Source organism: Sturnus vulgaris, chromosome 1 (assembly GCF_052056855.1).
Source record: "Sturnus vulgaris isolate bStuVul1 chromosome 1, bStuVul1.hap1, whole genome shotgun sequence".
Lineage (NCBI taxonomy): Eukaryota > Metazoa > Chordata > Aves > Passeriformes > Sturnidae > Sturnus > Sturnus vulgaris.
In genome coordinates this window covers 103,686,292-103,704,316 of record NC_142243.1, presented here as the reverse complement: position 1 = coordinate 103,704,316, position 18,025 = coordinate 103,686,292, and the positions used below count along the sequence as shown (strand labels likewise).

At 38.4% G+C, this 18,025-nt stretch overlaps 1 protein-coding gene across 3 annotated transcripts; it reads left to right on the top strand.

Moving 5' to 3' along the window:
• The first annotated feature begins 204 nt into the window (after positions 1–204).
• Positions 205–16,111, top strand: RNMT (RNA guanine-7 methyltransferase). Of its 3 annotated transcripts, none has more exons than XM_014870882.2 (11): positions 205–329; positions 1,639–1,902; positions 4,096–4,228; positions 5,700–5,822; positions 6,866–6,981; positions 8,602–8,783; positions 9,375–9,539; positions 10,656–10,773; positions 12,418–12,519; positions 13,981–14,014; positions 15,265–16,111. In XM_014870882.2, the coding sequence occupies exons 2-11, from the start codon at positions 1,669–1,671 to the stop codon at positions 15,300–15,302; spliced, it is 1,245 nt and encodes a 414-aa protein (XP_014726368.2). In that variant the 5' UTR covers positions 205–329; positions 1,639–1,668; the 3' UTR covers positions 15,303–16,111. The 3 variants fall into 3 exon arrangements, with proteins under 3 accessions (XP_014726368.2, XP_088028901.1, XP_088028908.1); XM_088172775.1 differs by having other exon boundaries at positions 275–347; positions 1,641–1,902; XM_088172782.1 differs by lacking the exon at positions 205–329 and adding an exon at positions 541–1,199.
• The last annotated feature ends 1,914 nt before the right edge of the window (positions 16,112–18,025 follow it).

Genomic DNA, 18,025 nt, shown 5'->3' with positions numbered 1-18,025 from the left:
TGAAAAATCTGTTCGAGTGTCTAATCGGAATCTCCCCTCTCTCATGTTAAGACCGTTTCCTCCGGTCCACTCAGTGCAAGCGCGGTAGAAGAAACCGGTGCCAGCTCACTGCAACCTCCTGTCAGGCAGTTGTAGAGAGCGATGAGGCTCCCCGCGAGCCTCCTTTTCTGCAGTCTAAACAATCCCAGCTCCCCAGCCGCTCCTCACAAATCACGGCGCACGCCGCCGTGTTTTCCCCGCTCCCTTTCCCGGCGGTCCATCCCAGGATGTGACGCCCACCGTGGGTGTTCGTCACTTCCGCAAACAGGGATGGCGGAACGCTGAGCCGGGTGAGTGTCGGGCCGGATGAGTGCAGGGCCGCCTTCCCTACCTCCGGGCGCACCGGGAAGGGAGGGCCCGGCGCTCTCGGCCTCGCCGGATGGCGGGGCCGGGGTGACCGCAAAGAAGCGACGGGCGGTTAACGGGAGCGGAGGCCCTGAGGCCTCCCAGCCGCGTCACGGGGGAAGGGAAGGAGGGAAGGAAGAAAGGAGGGGGCGGGAGAGTTCGAGGCCGGCGGGGCCATTCGCACATCGCTCCACGCGCTTTGAGCTCTCTGGCTGAAGGAGCTGCTGCTGCCGCGGGGCACTTGGTTGCCGTCGCTAGTTGTGAAAGTCGGATCGTTTCACACTTTAGGCCTCCAAAACATCTGCTTGGAATAGCCGAGTGAGGATAAGGAAGGGTCTGCTGCTGCTGCTTCGCAAACCAAGTCAGGTGCTGCGCAGTAGTGGAAGAATTAATTTTATGAGTCGTACTTTGAGCCATTTGTTTTGAGGAAAGCTGCTCTGGTGCCTCTGTGTAGTGGCCCACTCAGTAGATGTGTTCTGGCCCTCATTAGGAGGTGAGGCTGGATACGGTAGATTTGAATTTGATTTTTGAATTTTTATTTTTTTTTTTTTGCCGTTCTAGGCTACTATTTCAGAAAAGGAGTTGCCAAATTGCCCTCTCCCATGCCTTGTTAGAAAGTAGATGCTCTGCTTTCCAGTGGTGTAAAGAAGGCTGGGATGTGCTGGAGACCAAATGAGCTATGTGGCAGTCGTTTGCAGTCCTGCAGCCTCTGTAGGTATTTGTGAGGTAGAGATGTGGAAATGCAGGTGCCACTGCATATTAGTTAAGCTCAGAGCATAGTGGATATTCTTGGCAAACTGGAAAGTCCACAACTGGTAAGATAATTTGCTCATAAAAACCCATCATGATCTTCTATTTGAAGACATCCATTTCAAAGCATATCAGTTTAAATAACAAATTTGCTAATTTGAGAGAACCTGTCTGTTTGTGTTTCTAAACATAAATTGATTTGTAGGTTACTTTTTATGGGAAAGGAAAGAGAAAAAAACATTTGGCAGTTGAGTCAATAAAGATACGTAAGAATGATTCTAAAATGAAAAGTAAGAATTTGTCTTAATTTGAACTCATTTAATAATTACTTTTAAGTTCCACATATTTTATTGAGCTATTTTTATTAAACAACTAGTCAAATTTGAAGTCTGTATGTTGCCTAGGGTGAAATGCCAATGTTATGTTTGAAAGTCACAATTGTAACCACGAATAAGTGAAATTCAGCACTGAAAATTCTTGGTGGCTTGTTTCTTTTCCCTCTAGATTTCCCTTCTGATTAGTGGACCGGTCAGAATGGCTGAAGTAACCAAGACAGAAGAACAGCAAGTAGAGAAGAGTTTGGATGAAGAAGTGGAGAAAACACCTCATGCTTTAGAGTCAGCTTCGGATGTTGGGTGTGAAGGCAATAGTTCTGCTTCAGGTACAAATCAGTCCACTGAAAATGAAAAACAAGTTGATAGTGGTGGTCAGGATGGCCGAGCAAAGAGGAAGAACTTAGACTCTGAAGATGGACCTTCTAAGAAAGCGGTGGGTATCATTTGTTTTGAGCTGTTTTCAAATCCTTGTTTCGAAGCCTTAGCGCAAGAAAAGATTGAAAATATTTATTCTAGACATGTGTGAGCCAGCACGAAACACCAAGTATGGAAATGTTTCCTAGGGAAGTAACAGGTGCACAAGTGATGTTGGGCTTCACAGAGGACAAAGAAGGCTGGCAATTAGAATAATAATCTCAGCACATACTTAGATTAGTCAGATTAGTCTGATTCTAAGACTCTTCTATCATCCATGTGGTAGCAATTTGGTAGTTTAGTGTAGGGTTTACTGGCATTAGTCCAAGTTCTATATCTTGAACCCAGATCTCATGTATGTTATTTATCTGTGTGTTGGTACAGTTACCTGTGCTTGGAATATTCTTCCATAAGGTAATTTTGTGCTTTTATTTCCTTATTAAGGTACTGTAGAGTTTGCAAAACTCTGCAGACTGCATCCTCTGTGATGTAATTTCAGTATGATTTGTTGACAGAGTGAAGCAGTGAAAGACTTACAGGGGGTTCTTTGTTTTAAGACTACAAAAGTAGCAGAAAATGTATGCCCTTTTATATGTCCACCTGGGAGGTAAAAAGGGTAATATTTTACATGATGCTGTCCTTTGTTATGTATGAGGTTGTAGAAGCTGATGCTTTAACATCCAGTCTAGTTCATCCTTTTGGGATATTTAAATAAGATTTGAAAATGTCTGACCTAGTGTTTTGTTTCTTTGCCCAGAATTTTCCCAGGATAATATATGGCTTAGCAGTCTGCCAAAATAAAGGGTGCTCTTTGTTGTGGTAGAAACATTATTAACCCTTTCATCCTTTTAATAAGGCTTAGAGGAACAAGAATTATCTTGGGTTTGTGTAGCCTAAGGGTGTAGAGAGTTGACTGAACATAGTTGCCACCACCTAGATATTGTTGCTGATGGCTGTTTGTAGCTGAGATGTGTTAATGGTCTGTATGAGTATGTCCCCACACTTGTCTGAGTCAGCTCTTCTGGCTTCTGTCACCTTCAGTGGCCATTCAGGGAGCCATCTGTGCTTACCCTGAAAAAGAATAGAAGTTGTCAAAATATGTTAGTATCGGTCAGCCCAGTGTGGTAATAAACAGATGATGAGGTTATAGAGATTTCAGACAAGTAAGGCTGTGTTTATTCTGAATGTTACCAAAAGTATATGAAACACTGGAGAATTCACATATATCAGCCAAACCTTCTTTTCCCTTGAGGACCTGCTATTTGAATAGTAAGATTCGGGGATATTGACTTCGGTAGTGAACTCCTAGGAATGCTTTTAATGGCTTCATTCTGGTTTGTACTGTTATTTCAAATGCTTTTGTACCTCACATAGTCCATGCTGATTGTCTCTGTTCTGTTACTTTGAATTTTATTTAGAATTTATTTTCACTTCATGTACATAGTTGAAGATTATTTTCAAGGTGAAGAAATGTTGGGAGCATAATATCTGAATGTAGACTGCTTCTCTGCATAACAGGGAAGAGAAGTGTCTTGTAGTACTTAAAGCTAAGGCTGGACAGAAATCTCTTGGAGTATTTTGAGTTAAGGCTAAATCAGAGACATTTCTACAGCTAACTCTTAAGCATTAGATGGAATATGTCGTCAAATGATTCCTGTCATTCCTTTATCATGATCTGTTTAAAGCTCTGTCAGTGGGGTTATCCACTTGGACTGCAATGTGACATCAGCCAGTTGGCATTTTGGTTAAATTGGCAGTTTATACACTTCTGTCAGATGAAAACACTGAATTTCTGAAACAGGCTCTTTGAAGAGGCTTAAAGTTCCTTGAGAAGGAGCATCCTCTTCTTCTGTCCCAGACTTAAGAAGAATGAAGCGTGTTCTTTGACAGTGGTTGAGAGTATTAGAGAACTGAAAGTTAAGTATTTCTTTGAAGGAAAGGATGCTGGGCAGTATCTATCATCCAAAAATTGCTTGAGTGAACTGAAAAAGGGATTAAATTTGTGAGTATTGCTGTGATAATTGAAGTATTGGCATCAGTACCGGGACAGATATGGGAAATCTCTTTATAATGATGGTGCTCTTCATAGTATTGCTTGTTTGCTTTTTTAAATCCTTGAAGTGAACACGTGTCTTTTGATTAAATGACAAAGTAATAAAAAGAATTCACTGCTTGAGTCTGTTCCTTCTGTGGTGTGATTTCTTTTCTGCAGTGTGTGATTGGCCATGGGCAAGCTGTAGCTGCACATTATAATGAGCTTCAAGAAGTTGGATTGGAAAAACGTAGCCAGTCTCGCATATTCTACCTCCGAAACTTTAATAATTGGACAAAAAGTGTCCTCATTGGTAAGTTTCCTTATAACTGATTGCTCAGACATTATTAAAATGTAATTAATTTTTGCATCAAAATAGAACTTTTTCTGTTTTCTGATATTGCGTATGACACTTTGTCTCATAATACTAGTAAGTTTTTCAACTGCAATAAAATGTCTATATTTATCTTTCCTTTGAATCTCTGTGATAACATTTTGTATTGTTGAAGCACCAAGCATATGCTTAAGTTTTAAAGGTCAACTGACTTTAAAAGTTCATGCTGGAAACTGTTCTTCTCTATGACATTTTTAAAGATAAAAGTACAGTTTTAAATCATAAATAATTTAAGTGTTCTTAGATTCAAACAAGAGCAGACAATCTATCTCAAATAATTTCTGAGGCATTTTCCCTAAGCAGTCTCTGGTCAGATCCTGCTGAAGCACTTCTGCAGAAAGCTTGAACACATAAATATTTTTTTATATTACCCATAGTCAGTGGTTGAAAAGATTGAAAGCTGAAGGATGTACTTCTTTAAGAATCAGTGGGTATTTATTTAAAGGCAAAGTCTGCTATTCCACAAATTAATTCCAAATTGAGGAAACAAAGCCATCAGATATCTGCCAACAAAGAAAAGAATCATCAGCACAGCACCACAGGTTCATGAAGAGGGATCTGTGCCAGGAGATGTTGGCACCATTCGTCTTAGCATGCCGCTTTTTGTTGTGTTGTATCAGCGCAGTTAGAAGCAATATTTAGGTTTCTATAAAGCTGTTCCTGAAGCCTGTGTTGAAGCCTTTCTGTCATAAAGAATTTCAGCAGTGTGACTTTATAGCAGTTGTATCAAAACATATTTCATGTCTCCTACTGTGAAGAAAAGTTGCTAGCATGCTGATATGTTTTACATAATATGCCAACATCAGTCAGAGCAGAGACAATCTAGACAGTGCAGAGAGAAAAGAAAAAATGTAACTGGTGCATGTAGGGTAGAAAGACAGCAAAGGAGTAGCTACTGTTATTGCAAGGCCTGGGAGAGTGACTGAAAAACATACTTTTTTTAAGGTGACTGGGAGGAGATGTTGTGGCTGATGCATTTAATTGGCTTTTACTGTTTGCAGAAGGCTTTCCCATGCTTTCAAATAACATCTGCCTTCATTATAATGCTAATGAAGGCGAACCATGTTTCCTTCCTCATGTATGGGGCTTAGCCATGTGCAGTTTTGCTTTAGCCAGGGAAACAGTTCAGAGCCTCAGTCAAGTTACATGCAGAGCACATTAAGCACAGAAAATATTCATCTCCACAGTTTTAAGAGTTTATGGTTCCTTTCATCCTTCTAGAAAGAAAAGAGATTTAAGTTTGTAATATTAAGAAGATTTATAGGCAAAGTAAGGTCTGAGGTGTTTTAAAATTCAACCCCTTTTGTTTTTTTCGGCTTTTAGGTGCCATACAAGTGCAGAGATTAGGTGCAGAGATGTGTTTACATGCTCCTGGTTTTTATTTTTCTAGGTGAATTTATAGACCGGGTACGACAGAAGAAGAGTGATATAACTGTTTTGGATCTAGGATGTGGGAAAGGAGGAGACTTACTGAAATGGAAAAAAGGCAGAATTAAAAAACTCGTCTGTACTGGTAAGAAGATGACTTTCTAGGGAAGGTACATCAGGTTTTTAGGAAACCAAGTACATCTCCAGTATTTTATTATTTCTATTTTTCCAGTCAATCAAAGAATGTAATGATCACCTTTTGTGCAATAAGTTGTCTTTTGTCTTTTAATCTGAAGATACGGCTTGATTGCCAGCAGAAATATAAGAATCATCAATATTTAGTTTTCAGTTCAACTCCTAAATAAAAACTGGTATCACTAAAGAAAAACACCATTATCACAGGTTGCCTTGGGCAACAAGGGGGACTGGGGGAAAGACTGACATTTTTTATTTTATGTCTTTTCTCCCACATTTAGTCTCCTGTAATATTTTTAATTGTTCTGAAACACATACGGAAGAGTTGCATTTAAAAAACCAAATAAACCCCCAGTGTTGTGAGAAAAAATGATCTTGGATGTTACAATTAACTAAAGTTTTTCATACTCAGAAATGGGGAAGAGCTGAAAGCTGATTTAAAAAAATTTCTTGTTCGAATAATTGGCTTAGATGTTGGGAGAATGATACCGTCTTCCCTTTTCTTAAAAGGTATCCCAAGGATAATTAGAGGAAGTATTATTTAATTCCAAATTTAATTAGATACTAAAATTCCCTAAAACTCTTTCAGTGGGAATTTTTATTTTGGGTACTTCACGTTTTACAGTTCTTTCTTGCATTATTCAGTGGGTAGTATTCAAATACACTTAATCAATTTTTTTACAAAGTTCTTAGGTAAATTTATTGTGTATTGTCAGAAACTCAATGACTGAGAAAGAAGCAGTCTTAGAACTTTAAAAAATTCCCATGGTGTGACTTGTCAGAAATAATTGCATTTTAACATCTTTTATATTTTTAAGAATATTAAGAATCCCAGGGAACTGAGCTGTTTTAATGGAGCTGAAGATAATTTTTTATATCCCGCCATATTGTACCTTCTGTGTTCCAGTAATCATTCCAACTTTCTTGTCTGGGGAGCAGTGTACACACTAACAAAAATTTCATTTATTGTATTTATTGTCTTTCCATACATAGACATTGCTGACATTTCTGTGCAACAGTGCAAGCACCGCTATGAAGAAATGAAATCCCGATGTCGGTATAATGAACATATTTTTGATGCAGAATTCATACAAGCAGATAGTACCAAGGTACAGTTTCTGTGCTTTGTAATATTTTGGAGATTTAATGTTCTTTATGGTAGTGCTGTTAACATTTTGGACATATATATATATTTTTAAGGTTGGATTATTCTCCTGTACTATGGTTATATTCTCCTGTATTACGGTTATATTATTCTCCTGTAGTGCCAGGAGAATCAGCTGTAGGGGTTACTGGAAGGTTGCTTAAGATTACCTAAGTGCATTTTGCTGCTGTTGTATAGTGTAACATTCCTGAAGCCTTTCCTGAACGTCTTTTCCGGATAGTAAATCTAGTGCTTTCACTGTCCTTTACTTGACAAGGGGAACAGAATGACTGTTTAGCTTTGGAGTTCTGTGAGACAGCATGGGGTGTTGGAAACTATTTTGGTGAATGCTGGAATAGAAAAAGAACCTTTTCTGATTTGACTTGTACACTTAGAATTTTTTCTTTCCAGTGGCGTTTTGGTTACTATAATAGGTATCTTTATAAACTTGTGTGGTAGAGCAGATTTCTTAGACTGTCTGGAGGCAGTGGTGAATGCATGGTTGAATGACTTAGGAGGCACTCTTGTAAGTAGAACTGCTTTTGCTTCCTTGCAGTGCAGGCTGAAAGTAACCTGCTGATGAAGGCTTAGAGACGAAACCTGCTAGGTTCCAGCATATCTGTGGAAAAGCTGAACCTGTTCTCAGCCTTGCATAAAGGGTTGTTTGCTTGAATTCTTGGTTGTCTTTCTTCTTCTGAGAAATAGTCTGTTGCAGGTTTGTGTCATCTCTCGACTTGGGGGAGAAAGAAGAGAAACTTGACCAGGAAGGAAAGAGATATTTTCATGTTGCTTTTACAGCTCAGTCTTACATGCATATGTATTTTCTGTTGCATGCTTTGCTCTGTCTGTCCTTGCACAAAAAAATTAATTTCCCTGACTTTGGGTCTCTATCATTAATGTTGTATATTCTGCAAAATCTAATTCTGTCCACCTCTTTTTCTCGTTCTCCTGTGTCTTTCTCTATGGCTGCTGAGTACAGAGTCGAAGCAGGCTTTAACCTGACAAATTCCAAGGGCTCCAAGTTCTTCAGATGTTAGTTACTTGGTCTGGGATGGGGAGGAGTATGTTGGTGATGAACATGGGTGAGAATACAGGCAGGTACAACTCGTTGGACAGGACAAACTACCATATTTGAAACCTCTTCTCCTCTCAAGTGCGTGTTTAATGGGTCAGTTTTCATTACAGAGACTTAGTAAACGAAATTCATTTTATTACGGATTTTTTTTTCCAGCTAGATGGTGGCCAGTTATAAAACTCCAGCAGTAAAGTACTTCTGGAAACTATAAGTTAACTAACCTTGGGATTTGGTCTTCCAGGTGTAGCAGTGTTACTTGACAACACAAAAAAAAATTTGAGGTCATTATAACTTTGAAATGTGTGTGTATTCTTGTTGTTTCTAAATGTTGTGTATGGTTTTCTGTGTAGGGGAGAGCCTTTTCTTATTCTTATCTTTTTCATCTTGTCTTTGAACTTGTAAAGGAATGGGAGCTGAAAGGAGAAGCTTCAAAGAATTATGAAGTAGTACATTTGTTAGAAGATTTAAATTAATCGTGCTTGTTTCTTTTTTCTTTTTTATCTGTTGCAGGATCTCTTGTCTTCCAAGTACAGTGATCCAGATATGCGCTTTGACATTTGCAGTTGTCAATTTGTTTACCACTATTCATTTGAGACTTATGAGCAGGCTGACATGATGCTTAAAAATGCTTGTGGGAACCTCTCTCCTGGAGGTTATTTCATTGGCACAACTCCAAATAGCTTTGAACTTGTGTAAGTACTCTTACGTCCTGTTAGTCTTCCAAAACTGTGAAGCATTGTTAAATGATAGGCGTTCTTGCAGTGCTCCAATATGTTTGTGCAAACAAAAGCAATTTTTTGGCAACAATTTTGGATTCTAGTAGAAAAAATCTCACTCGTGAACTTGACTCAAACAGATAAAATTCTAACCTGTGTCGCTTGTTCTCATGGCCCTTCTGATGGGGGTATGGATCATCATACACTTCATCCCTCTGTCATGATTTTAAGAGTGTCAAAATGGCCACAGCCTGGGGAAAAAACTGTCAAGGTTTTGTGGTTGTTTCCAGAGGCCTGTCTTGTCCATGTAGATTGTCTGTTTGACCAGGCTAAAGGCTAATCTTCTAGGTCCATTTAGTCCTTGGTATGTTCTATGGGAATGATAACCTGTTAAAACCCAGTATGCTGCTACATTTCATTGTTTCATTGCCTATGAGATAAGGGAAGTGGGAAACTACAGAGATCACTAATTATTACTGTGAGAAACACTTTCAGGCTTCCTATGTTTAGTTTTCTCTGCCTGTTAAATACTGGTCAATAAATGTTTGTTTATATCTCATTCTATAGAAAGAGACTCGAAGCTTCAGAAACAAATTCGTTTGGGAATGATGTGTACAATGTGAAATTTGAAAAGAAGGGAGACTACCCCTTATTTGGCTGCAAGTATGATTTCCACTTGGAAGAAGTGGTTGATGTCCCTGAATTTTTGGTTTACTTTCCCTTACTGGAAGAGTAAGTTAAGTTTTAAATTCATTATACAATGAAAGCTGTGGAACATAATAAACATTTGTTTAGTTTATGTGTCATTGCATAATGCTTGCAGAAAATTATGGTTTTGCTTTCTTATTATATTTTTCAGTTCCTAATAATTTGTTGTTGCTTCAAATACAGAGGTTTCTTGCATTTCCATCCACAACTGTAAACTGTCCATTGAACTTTGTTGAAGGTGCTCTGGTCAGAAGCTGTAAGGACTTAAACTTTGTCTCACAAGGGAACATCTGATATATTGGATCTGTCAGCAAACCTTTAGAACTGTCAGCTTTTTCTTCTTTAATTGTAACTTTTTGAGGGGTTTCTTTCTACCCCTTTTTTAGTATTTCAGTAAACTTTCTTGTGTATCTTCATCATGGTGCCTCTTTCTTGTCTTCTCCACTTTTCTTTAGATGTTCATAGGATTTTTGCTATGATGAATTTTTTTCTTCCTCTAAATCATCTCCATCTGTGAGCATATATTTTGCTGTTACCTCTGTGTGACCTCAGATTTGGTTTTACTAGCTGTATCCTGAGGTACAGACAAATCTTTGCATACTGGTTTTTTCCTGCCATTGAAGCTCAGTATGGTTAAACTGTATTAAGCTTTCCTTTCAAGCCTGTTCAACAACTTCATTTGTAGTTGTCCGTGAAAAATAACAGCACCTGTCACTGACAGCTTAGTGTTGCATGTCCACGGTGTCTGCATATAATTGAGATGTTAGCCACTAAATGTAATAGAGAGAAGTTCTCTAAATATATTATTAAATATCTGACATAATAGATACTGCAGGGAAAAGTGAAGTCTTTCTGGAAGTCCACATGGAACTTTTGTGTTTTGGGAGAAGAGACCTTTTTTATGAAAATGTTTGTAAATTACTTCTGTGTAGATTTTTGTTCTAGTTTAAAAAAAAATGTACAGTTTGTGGTGGTACTGCAGCTATTTTCATCTAAATGTCTTTACTAAGAGAAAAAAGTTGTAAAACAGTGTAATCCTAGTCAAAACCATAAGATGTCACTGTGGCTTAAAATTGTTCCTTTGGAAATAAAGCTACAATAATTTTGCGACTTCCTTAATAAAGCTGATTATTTTGACAGAATGGCAAAGAAGCATGGTATGAAATTAGTCTACAAAATGACATTTCGGGAATTCTATGAAGAAAAAATCAAGAACGAGGAGCATAAAATGCTGTTAAGGAGAATGCAGGCCTTGGAGGTAAATTTGGAGTTGATTGATTTCAATAGCATTTTACAACTTGTTAATTTTTGTGCAATAATTGAAATTCCCTTTGTGAATTAATATTGAAAATAATTTAAGGCTACTAATAGAAAGCATTTAGTTCCTGGGCCTGAAAGTTTGACTCTGGTTGTTGACCTTGACTGGCTGCCAGACCTCCAGTGACCTGCACTCTTGTTCCCTCTTCCCAACAGGATGGGGGGAAAAAATAGAAAAAAAACTTGTGGGTCAAGATAAATTCAAGGAGATTGCTTAGCAATTACTGTCACAGACAAAACTTGGAGAAGGTTAATTTAATTCATTGCAAAAAAAAAAAAATAGTAGAAAGGTGAGAAACGTAAAACCTAAAAACATCTTTGTCCCACCCACTGCTTGTTCCCAGGCCCAGCTTCATTTGTTCACTCCTGACCTTTCTACCTCCTCTCCCTTTCTGGGCAGGGGAAGGGGGACTGTGGTCTGTTCATAACTTTGCCTCTCCTTCCTCCTCACACTCTTCTCTTGGTCCAGCATAGGTCAACCCAGTAGATGATTCATGTTTTGAAGATAATATTTCAATATTGAGGCAAGTTTCTGTTCTTATGAAGTAGGAAACAGAAGCCCAAGAATCATGCCAAGAGTCAGATAGTGGTGACTGTCATTTCTTCCTCAGCAGAGAGACTGAAAGCTGTATTTTTGTGCAAGGAATATTGACTGAAAAGACAGGAATAAAAGGACAGTCTGTGTTCATAGAAGAAAATAGTGCTTAACTGAGCATATGGTTTTGCCCAATGTTTTTGCATTTTTTTTATCCTCAGGCTCTTACCTTTGATAAACTTAGCAGCTTCAGAGAAGCTTTTCCAGGCCACCTCTTAGACTTTGGTTTTACTTGCAGTTCTCTGTGCTTCCCTCCTCCCTCAAACAGTAGAATTCTTCAGCAGAAAGCTCTCAAATCAAGTAATTGGTGACTTATTCAACTGAGTCACACACTGCAACTTGACTGCACTTGTTGACTCTAAAAGTGATGGTGCTGTGTATGGGCTCACACTGGCAGTAGCACAGAGACACAGCTTCTGACTTACCATCTGCTTAGGAAAGTGAGAGTTGTCTTAAGGTAGTGGTCACTTATACCTGAGGACTGAATTGTTACAAGCAGATTTATTTACAGAGATCACTAGTAACTGGGATCCTTAATAAGTGCATCTTAGTTTTGAAGAACCTGTTGTATACTTCTTTTACAGTTTGTGGTGTTATTGAAGCATTTTAATTGTTCTTGAAATTGTAGTTGTCTATTTCTTAGTAGTTCTGATGAAGAGATGCTGGTATAGTTGCTCTTCTAAAAGAAGATATATCTGGGTAATGCTCTTAATGAGCTGTACATGAAGGAAAAGCTATTCTGTTTCCCCTGCTTTAGAGACATAACTTAATGTAAAAATGAATTAAACTTAATTTATAAGTCTTGGGTGTCAGATTTTCTGGTAATTAGGGAACATCAGACCTGTTCCTAAGGGTGGTGTAAGGGAGACACCTAAATTTAAAATATTTTTAAGACTTACTGACCTCTGTCATGGACTGTGTTGTAACAAACCCTTTACTTAAGGTGATTAATGTATCTCACTACTCAATGTTTTGTTCTGTTTTCTCCAGCCATATTCTACATTTGGTGATTCCAGGCTTGTTTCTGATAAACCTGATGATTATGAGCATGCAAAAGAGTTTGTCAAAGATGGCAAGGCAAAGTTACCATTGGTAAGTTCCTTTATACTTCAACTGGAGATAATGGTGTCTTAAAATTGAGGTCCTGGTCTTTCAAACTGTGGTGCCTTCTTTATTTCAACTGCAGTGAAGTGGGTATGAGTGTCTCTTTGCATGTGAAGAATTGTAGAGCTTCAGGGCTGAGGGGTTCATCTAATCTATATCCCATACTCAGAGAATCAAATTCACTTAATTTGGTAGCTGTTAAGAAAGTTGTAATAATGCAGAAGGGAAAGGATATTTTTTTCCATCTTACTTCACAGTTGTTCTTTCTAACTATTCTTAATTTGAGGAATCTTCTTATATTTCTGGATCTTCACAATACTGATTTAAAGTATTCGTTCCAATCCTCTGATGGGAGATTTCAAAAGCTTTCTTCGTAACACTGTATATATTTGAAATCATTCTTTCCATTTTCATCAATACAGCATGAGGGTGATCAGCCTAAAGTTTTTCCACTTGGTTTTGCTGTTTGGGTTTTTGGTTTTTTTTAATCATTGGTTTGCTGTTAACATTCTGAATTCTTGAAGATGTAGTCCTCTTATTGCATGTATAAAAATCCTGCATCAAGTGAGAAAAGAAACTTGAAATTAAAAAATATTTGACAAGAAAAATGCTTGTTTTAAGAAATAGGCTTGAGAACATGAGAACAACCAAGTCAGACCAAAGACATCTGTTGCCAAGTGCTGTTTTAAAAGGTGAACTATTTGGTCAGGTTTGGTCAGTGGGTAGCATATGGGCTAAATTATGGCCCTGGTGAGAACTCCTTGGATGGGAATGGAGAGGGCAGAGCAGAAAATCAGCTTCTTATTGTTGCCTTATGTTTCTTAAGTGGTGGGGTAAATGGCAGCAGCTTTTTTTTTGTGACTTGCCCTGCTTTCATCTGATCAGCTGAGCTGGGAGTTTCCTAGGCTGGAGGGCAGGCTGTTTTTCCAGAATGTGTGAGTGAGGGTGAGAGTTAGTCTCTTGCAAATAACCTTGCTGTGGGCTGTGGGGTGTTGTTGGGTGGAGGCAGGCAGTGTTCCTAAGGAAGGTGGCAGCACCATGGTGTAGGGCCTTTCCTTTACTAAGGGGCCTTTTCCTGGCTTCTGCACCATACTGGGCATCTCGGTCTGAGCAGCAGCTGTAGCCAGGTCATGTCACACTGTGTGTCCTGGTGTTGGTAATGGACACAGGCATGCTCTGCATTGCAGAGGCATCCAGACCAACAGACTTGGCCCGTTCTCCTGTGCCTGTTTAATTTAGGAGTGTTCCATTATTTGAGTCTTGCAGTTCCAGACCATCATAGTTGGTCGAGTTATAAGTATCTGTAGTCTACAGTAATGCTTTTCTTGCCCCTAAATAGCCAGTCATTGTGGGTGGTTAGACATTGGTCAGTGAAAGATGGAGCTAAATCAGTGTTTTATTGTTTCCTTATTTTTTGTTGAAACTGTGGGTTTTTTTCTCCCCTTCTAGGGAACCTTGAGTAAGTCTGAATGGGAAGCAACAAGTAAGTCATGGTTTTGAAAACAGTAATGACTGAATGACTGCTTTGAAAAGTGTGTCAGCCTGTTAGTCATGGAAGAAAATCTGGATTTTAAATATAATAAGATGTTGCATTTTGTGTAATTCAGAATGTCAGTGTATTGATTATGTAGTGTGCACATCTCAAGAAATTGGGAGGGAAGTGCCTAAGTGCAGCCAACCAGGATTTGCATTTTTGATGGCCATTATACTGGTTGTGTTAGTAGTTTAAAAACAAAAAATGCTATTTACTTCCCAGATGAGAAAAATCTTCATTCTGCTTTCTTAAATTATTGTCGAATTTATGAATTATAAGGTAGACATAAATTCCAGCAATCTAGAAGTATTATCTCAATTATCTGAGAGGGACTTTTAATTTAATTTTATACCTTTTCATACCTAAAAAAAAGATTTATACCTTTAAAAGTTCAGTGATTACTGTGTTTCCTAAGTAGTCTATTCTTCCAGAAACATTTGGAGTATTGAGCTTCTGATAAGAGTATAAGCACACCTTGTTCCTTACATGGAACTTTGTATTGTTGCTGAGGAATGTCTGATAAGCTTGTCTTGAAAGATTTGCAAGTAGCTATGGCACCTCATTCACTAAAATAAAAGTTGAATTCAAGTGGAAATCTATAAATGTTTAATTAAGCCTGTGGTCTCAAGTAACTGGTCAAACATGCCTGTCTGGTATGGAGCACAAGAGCATCTGGCATAGCTGGAATTGATTATATACCAACTAAGAGTTTTCCAGGGGTGCTGGTGTAGACTGTACGAGTATCTATTAATAGAATCATACTGGTTTGGACTTGAAAAAATGCTATAATTTCATCTTTGTCCATCAAAGTTTAAAAGAGCAAAATTGATAATATGTATCATGGATTCATTCACTTTTCAATTAAAAAATAAAGTTAATTTCAATCCTGATTGTCTATTACTGCATGTATGAAGGAGTCTTTAAACTTAACTTGCAATTGACTTTTTATGTGCTAGTGAATGTTCATTGTATGTAGAATGGCACAGTAATTTATGAATTTCATTTACATTTCTGAAAACATGTAAAACTATACTAGAGTGGAATGCTAGAGTTACTCACTAGAAAATCGTAAGATCTTTTGTAATTTCAGTGATCTGCTAAGAGGTTGTTTGGGCATAATGTCAACCTGGTTACATTTTTTAAACTTAATTGAGTCACCGAGAAACCTGAAACTTGAAATACTCCATTTTCTTTTTTAGGTATTTACTTGGTATTTGCATTTGAGAAGCAACCGTGAAACTTCACAAACTGGATGCAGCAAGAAGAGATCATATCCATGTGCAAGTTGGAATGATCAGAAATCCATTGTGGCAACTATTTTTTTATTTTTTATTTTTTAATTGTCAGACGTGTGCAGGACACTACCAAAAACTAGAGCAAGTTCGTGATTCCGAGTTACATTGCCTGTCTGTGACAGATGGACTTGTGTGTGTGTATATAAGAAAGATTCTGAACCAGTCTTTTTAAACATTTGTAAGCAATCTGCATACTCTCAAAACCTGTGTTTGAACTCACATAACTTTGTTGGAAACAAATGTTTTGTTTGTAGAAGTATGTTTGTGAGTACAAGCCTGACCCTGCACTTTCTGAAGTTGATGGAAGAATGTTGACTTCGATAATGCAGAATGAGGGCCTAAATACTGTTCTGCAGAGATCAGTTAATTTATAATGAAATCTGTTCAGCATAGAGGGTATGTCTACATTGCATGCAGAACCAAAAACTACCCGAGTCAATTTGAGAACCTCTCTGCTGTGCTCAAGCCTGCATTGTAAATCTACCTTAGTGGTATTCATGGTGTAGTTTACATGGTAAAATCCCATGATGTTCTTGTTTTTCTTTGCTTGCTGATATGTAGTGTCACTTCATGGTGCTTTTAAGATTAAAGAAGTTTGTTCTGTAAAAAACTGCTCAGAAAGTACTGAATTTCTAATGTTTTAGGTCTCTACTTTGTTTTCCAAATATGGCTATGCGGTAATCAGTAACAGCTGCTTAAATTAGATTACTGAACATTTTTTATTGTATTAAAGACTTTCCTGACTTTTCAATAGTTTTAGTGTTTTTTGAAACTTACTAGACAGATCTTAGGATGTCCTTCCTTTTTGTTTCATAAAATTCCAAATGGGCTTGGCAATAGGATGAGCTGTTGGTGGTGATGGGGACCTTATTGCAGTCTTAAGGCATTAAAAACATGGTCATGTCATGAATCATGAACCAGAAGGGGAGCCTGCGTAATATTTGAGGATACCAGCAGTTCCCTCTGGAGGGTAGGGTATGTGCATATACACTCTGGTACCTGTGGGTAACAATCCCCAAATTTGAGCCACATATTTTGTTTGAGAATGTAATCAAATTATGCCAGTAGGCAAAACTGTGCCTAACTACCATCACAACTGCTTGTTAGTCTCTTAGAGCTGGCTTAGGGATTTCTGTACAGTGTCTCTGCTCAACTTTCCATGTGCTTGTAGCCACCTATTACTGAGAAGGCCTGAATACTTCATGTTTTTTCCCTCCAGTTTTGGGCTAACGGAAGCTGATGGCTGCTGTTGGCTAATAGATTTAACATAGAGATAAAATGATGATGGTACATGAGTATTTCAAAAAGCTATAGCAAACCTAGAAGAGAACATTTCTGTTAAGACTTACATGTTAAATTTCTGTTTAGACTTAAATGGTCAAATTATAAGTTTTTAGTTGTATTGCTTTCCCCCTGTAATTAGGTTGTACTTTCCTCCATGACTTCTTTTTATTGTCTAGAAGAACACCTTCACTGAAGCAGTAGAATCTGCCAGTTCTGCTGCTGAAATTGACAAGATTCTTGTCTGCTAGATTAGTGCTCATGAAAGTAGCTAAAAATGATGGCACTTCAGAAGTGCTGAAATGTTTCTTTGAAATTTGTGTGCATCAAAGCTAGTTTTGTTGGATTTCTTGTATCAAATTTCATTTAAAAATACATTGTTATGCTATTTTTGGAAGAAATAAGAATAATAAAAACAGAGGGAATACGGTGGACTACCTTTCCTCTTTTAAGTGAATCTTAACATATCAATCACATAATGATTGAGTTAGGAGGGACCTCTGGAAGTCATTTGGTCAACCCCCACCCCTCCCCAAGCATGTTCACCCCGAGCTGGTTGCCGAGGACCTTGTCCAGACAGCTTTTGAACAGCTCCAAGGGCGAGGACTCCACAACCTCATGGGGCAAGCTGTGCCAGTGCTTGGTCACTCACAGTAAAAGTTTTCTGGTGTTCAGAGGGAACTTCTTGTGTTTCAATGTGTGCCCACTGCCTCTTGCCCTGTCACTGGGCACACAGAAAAGGCTCTGGACCCATCTTTACAAGCTCCCTTTGGGTATTTGAATGCATTGATAAGATTACTGCCCTGAGCCTTCTGGCTCCTGATCTCCCAGCCTTTCCTTGTATGAGTGATGTTCCAGGATTTTGAATGCAATTAGACCCAATGTCAATTCTTGGCATATACTGTTGGTGACCTCCAACTAGACTTTGTTTCACCAATCACCACTCTCTGGGACTGGCTACTCAGACAGTTTGCAATCCTCCCTCTCTGTGTATCCAAGATGGTGTTAAAGTAGACTATCCACTGCTTTTCCATCATCAAGACAGACATTTATTTTCTCATAGAAGTTTGTACTGTTGGTTCAACATGACTTCCCTTTGATGAATCCATGCTGACTATTCCTGATAATTTTCTTGTTGTTCATGTGCCTGGAAATAATTTCCAGTATCTCTTGTTCATTCTATTGTTCATTGAGGTGAGGGTGGTTGTACTGTAGTTCCTTGGATCATTTTCCTTGACCTTGAGGATAGGAGCAGCATTTGCTTTCCTCCAGTCTTTGGACACCTCCTATCAGTATTCAAAGATCCTTGAGAGTGGCCTCATGTTGATAGCTGTTATCTCCCTCCTTACTTGTGGGTGCAGCCCATCAGGGTTCATGGACTTAC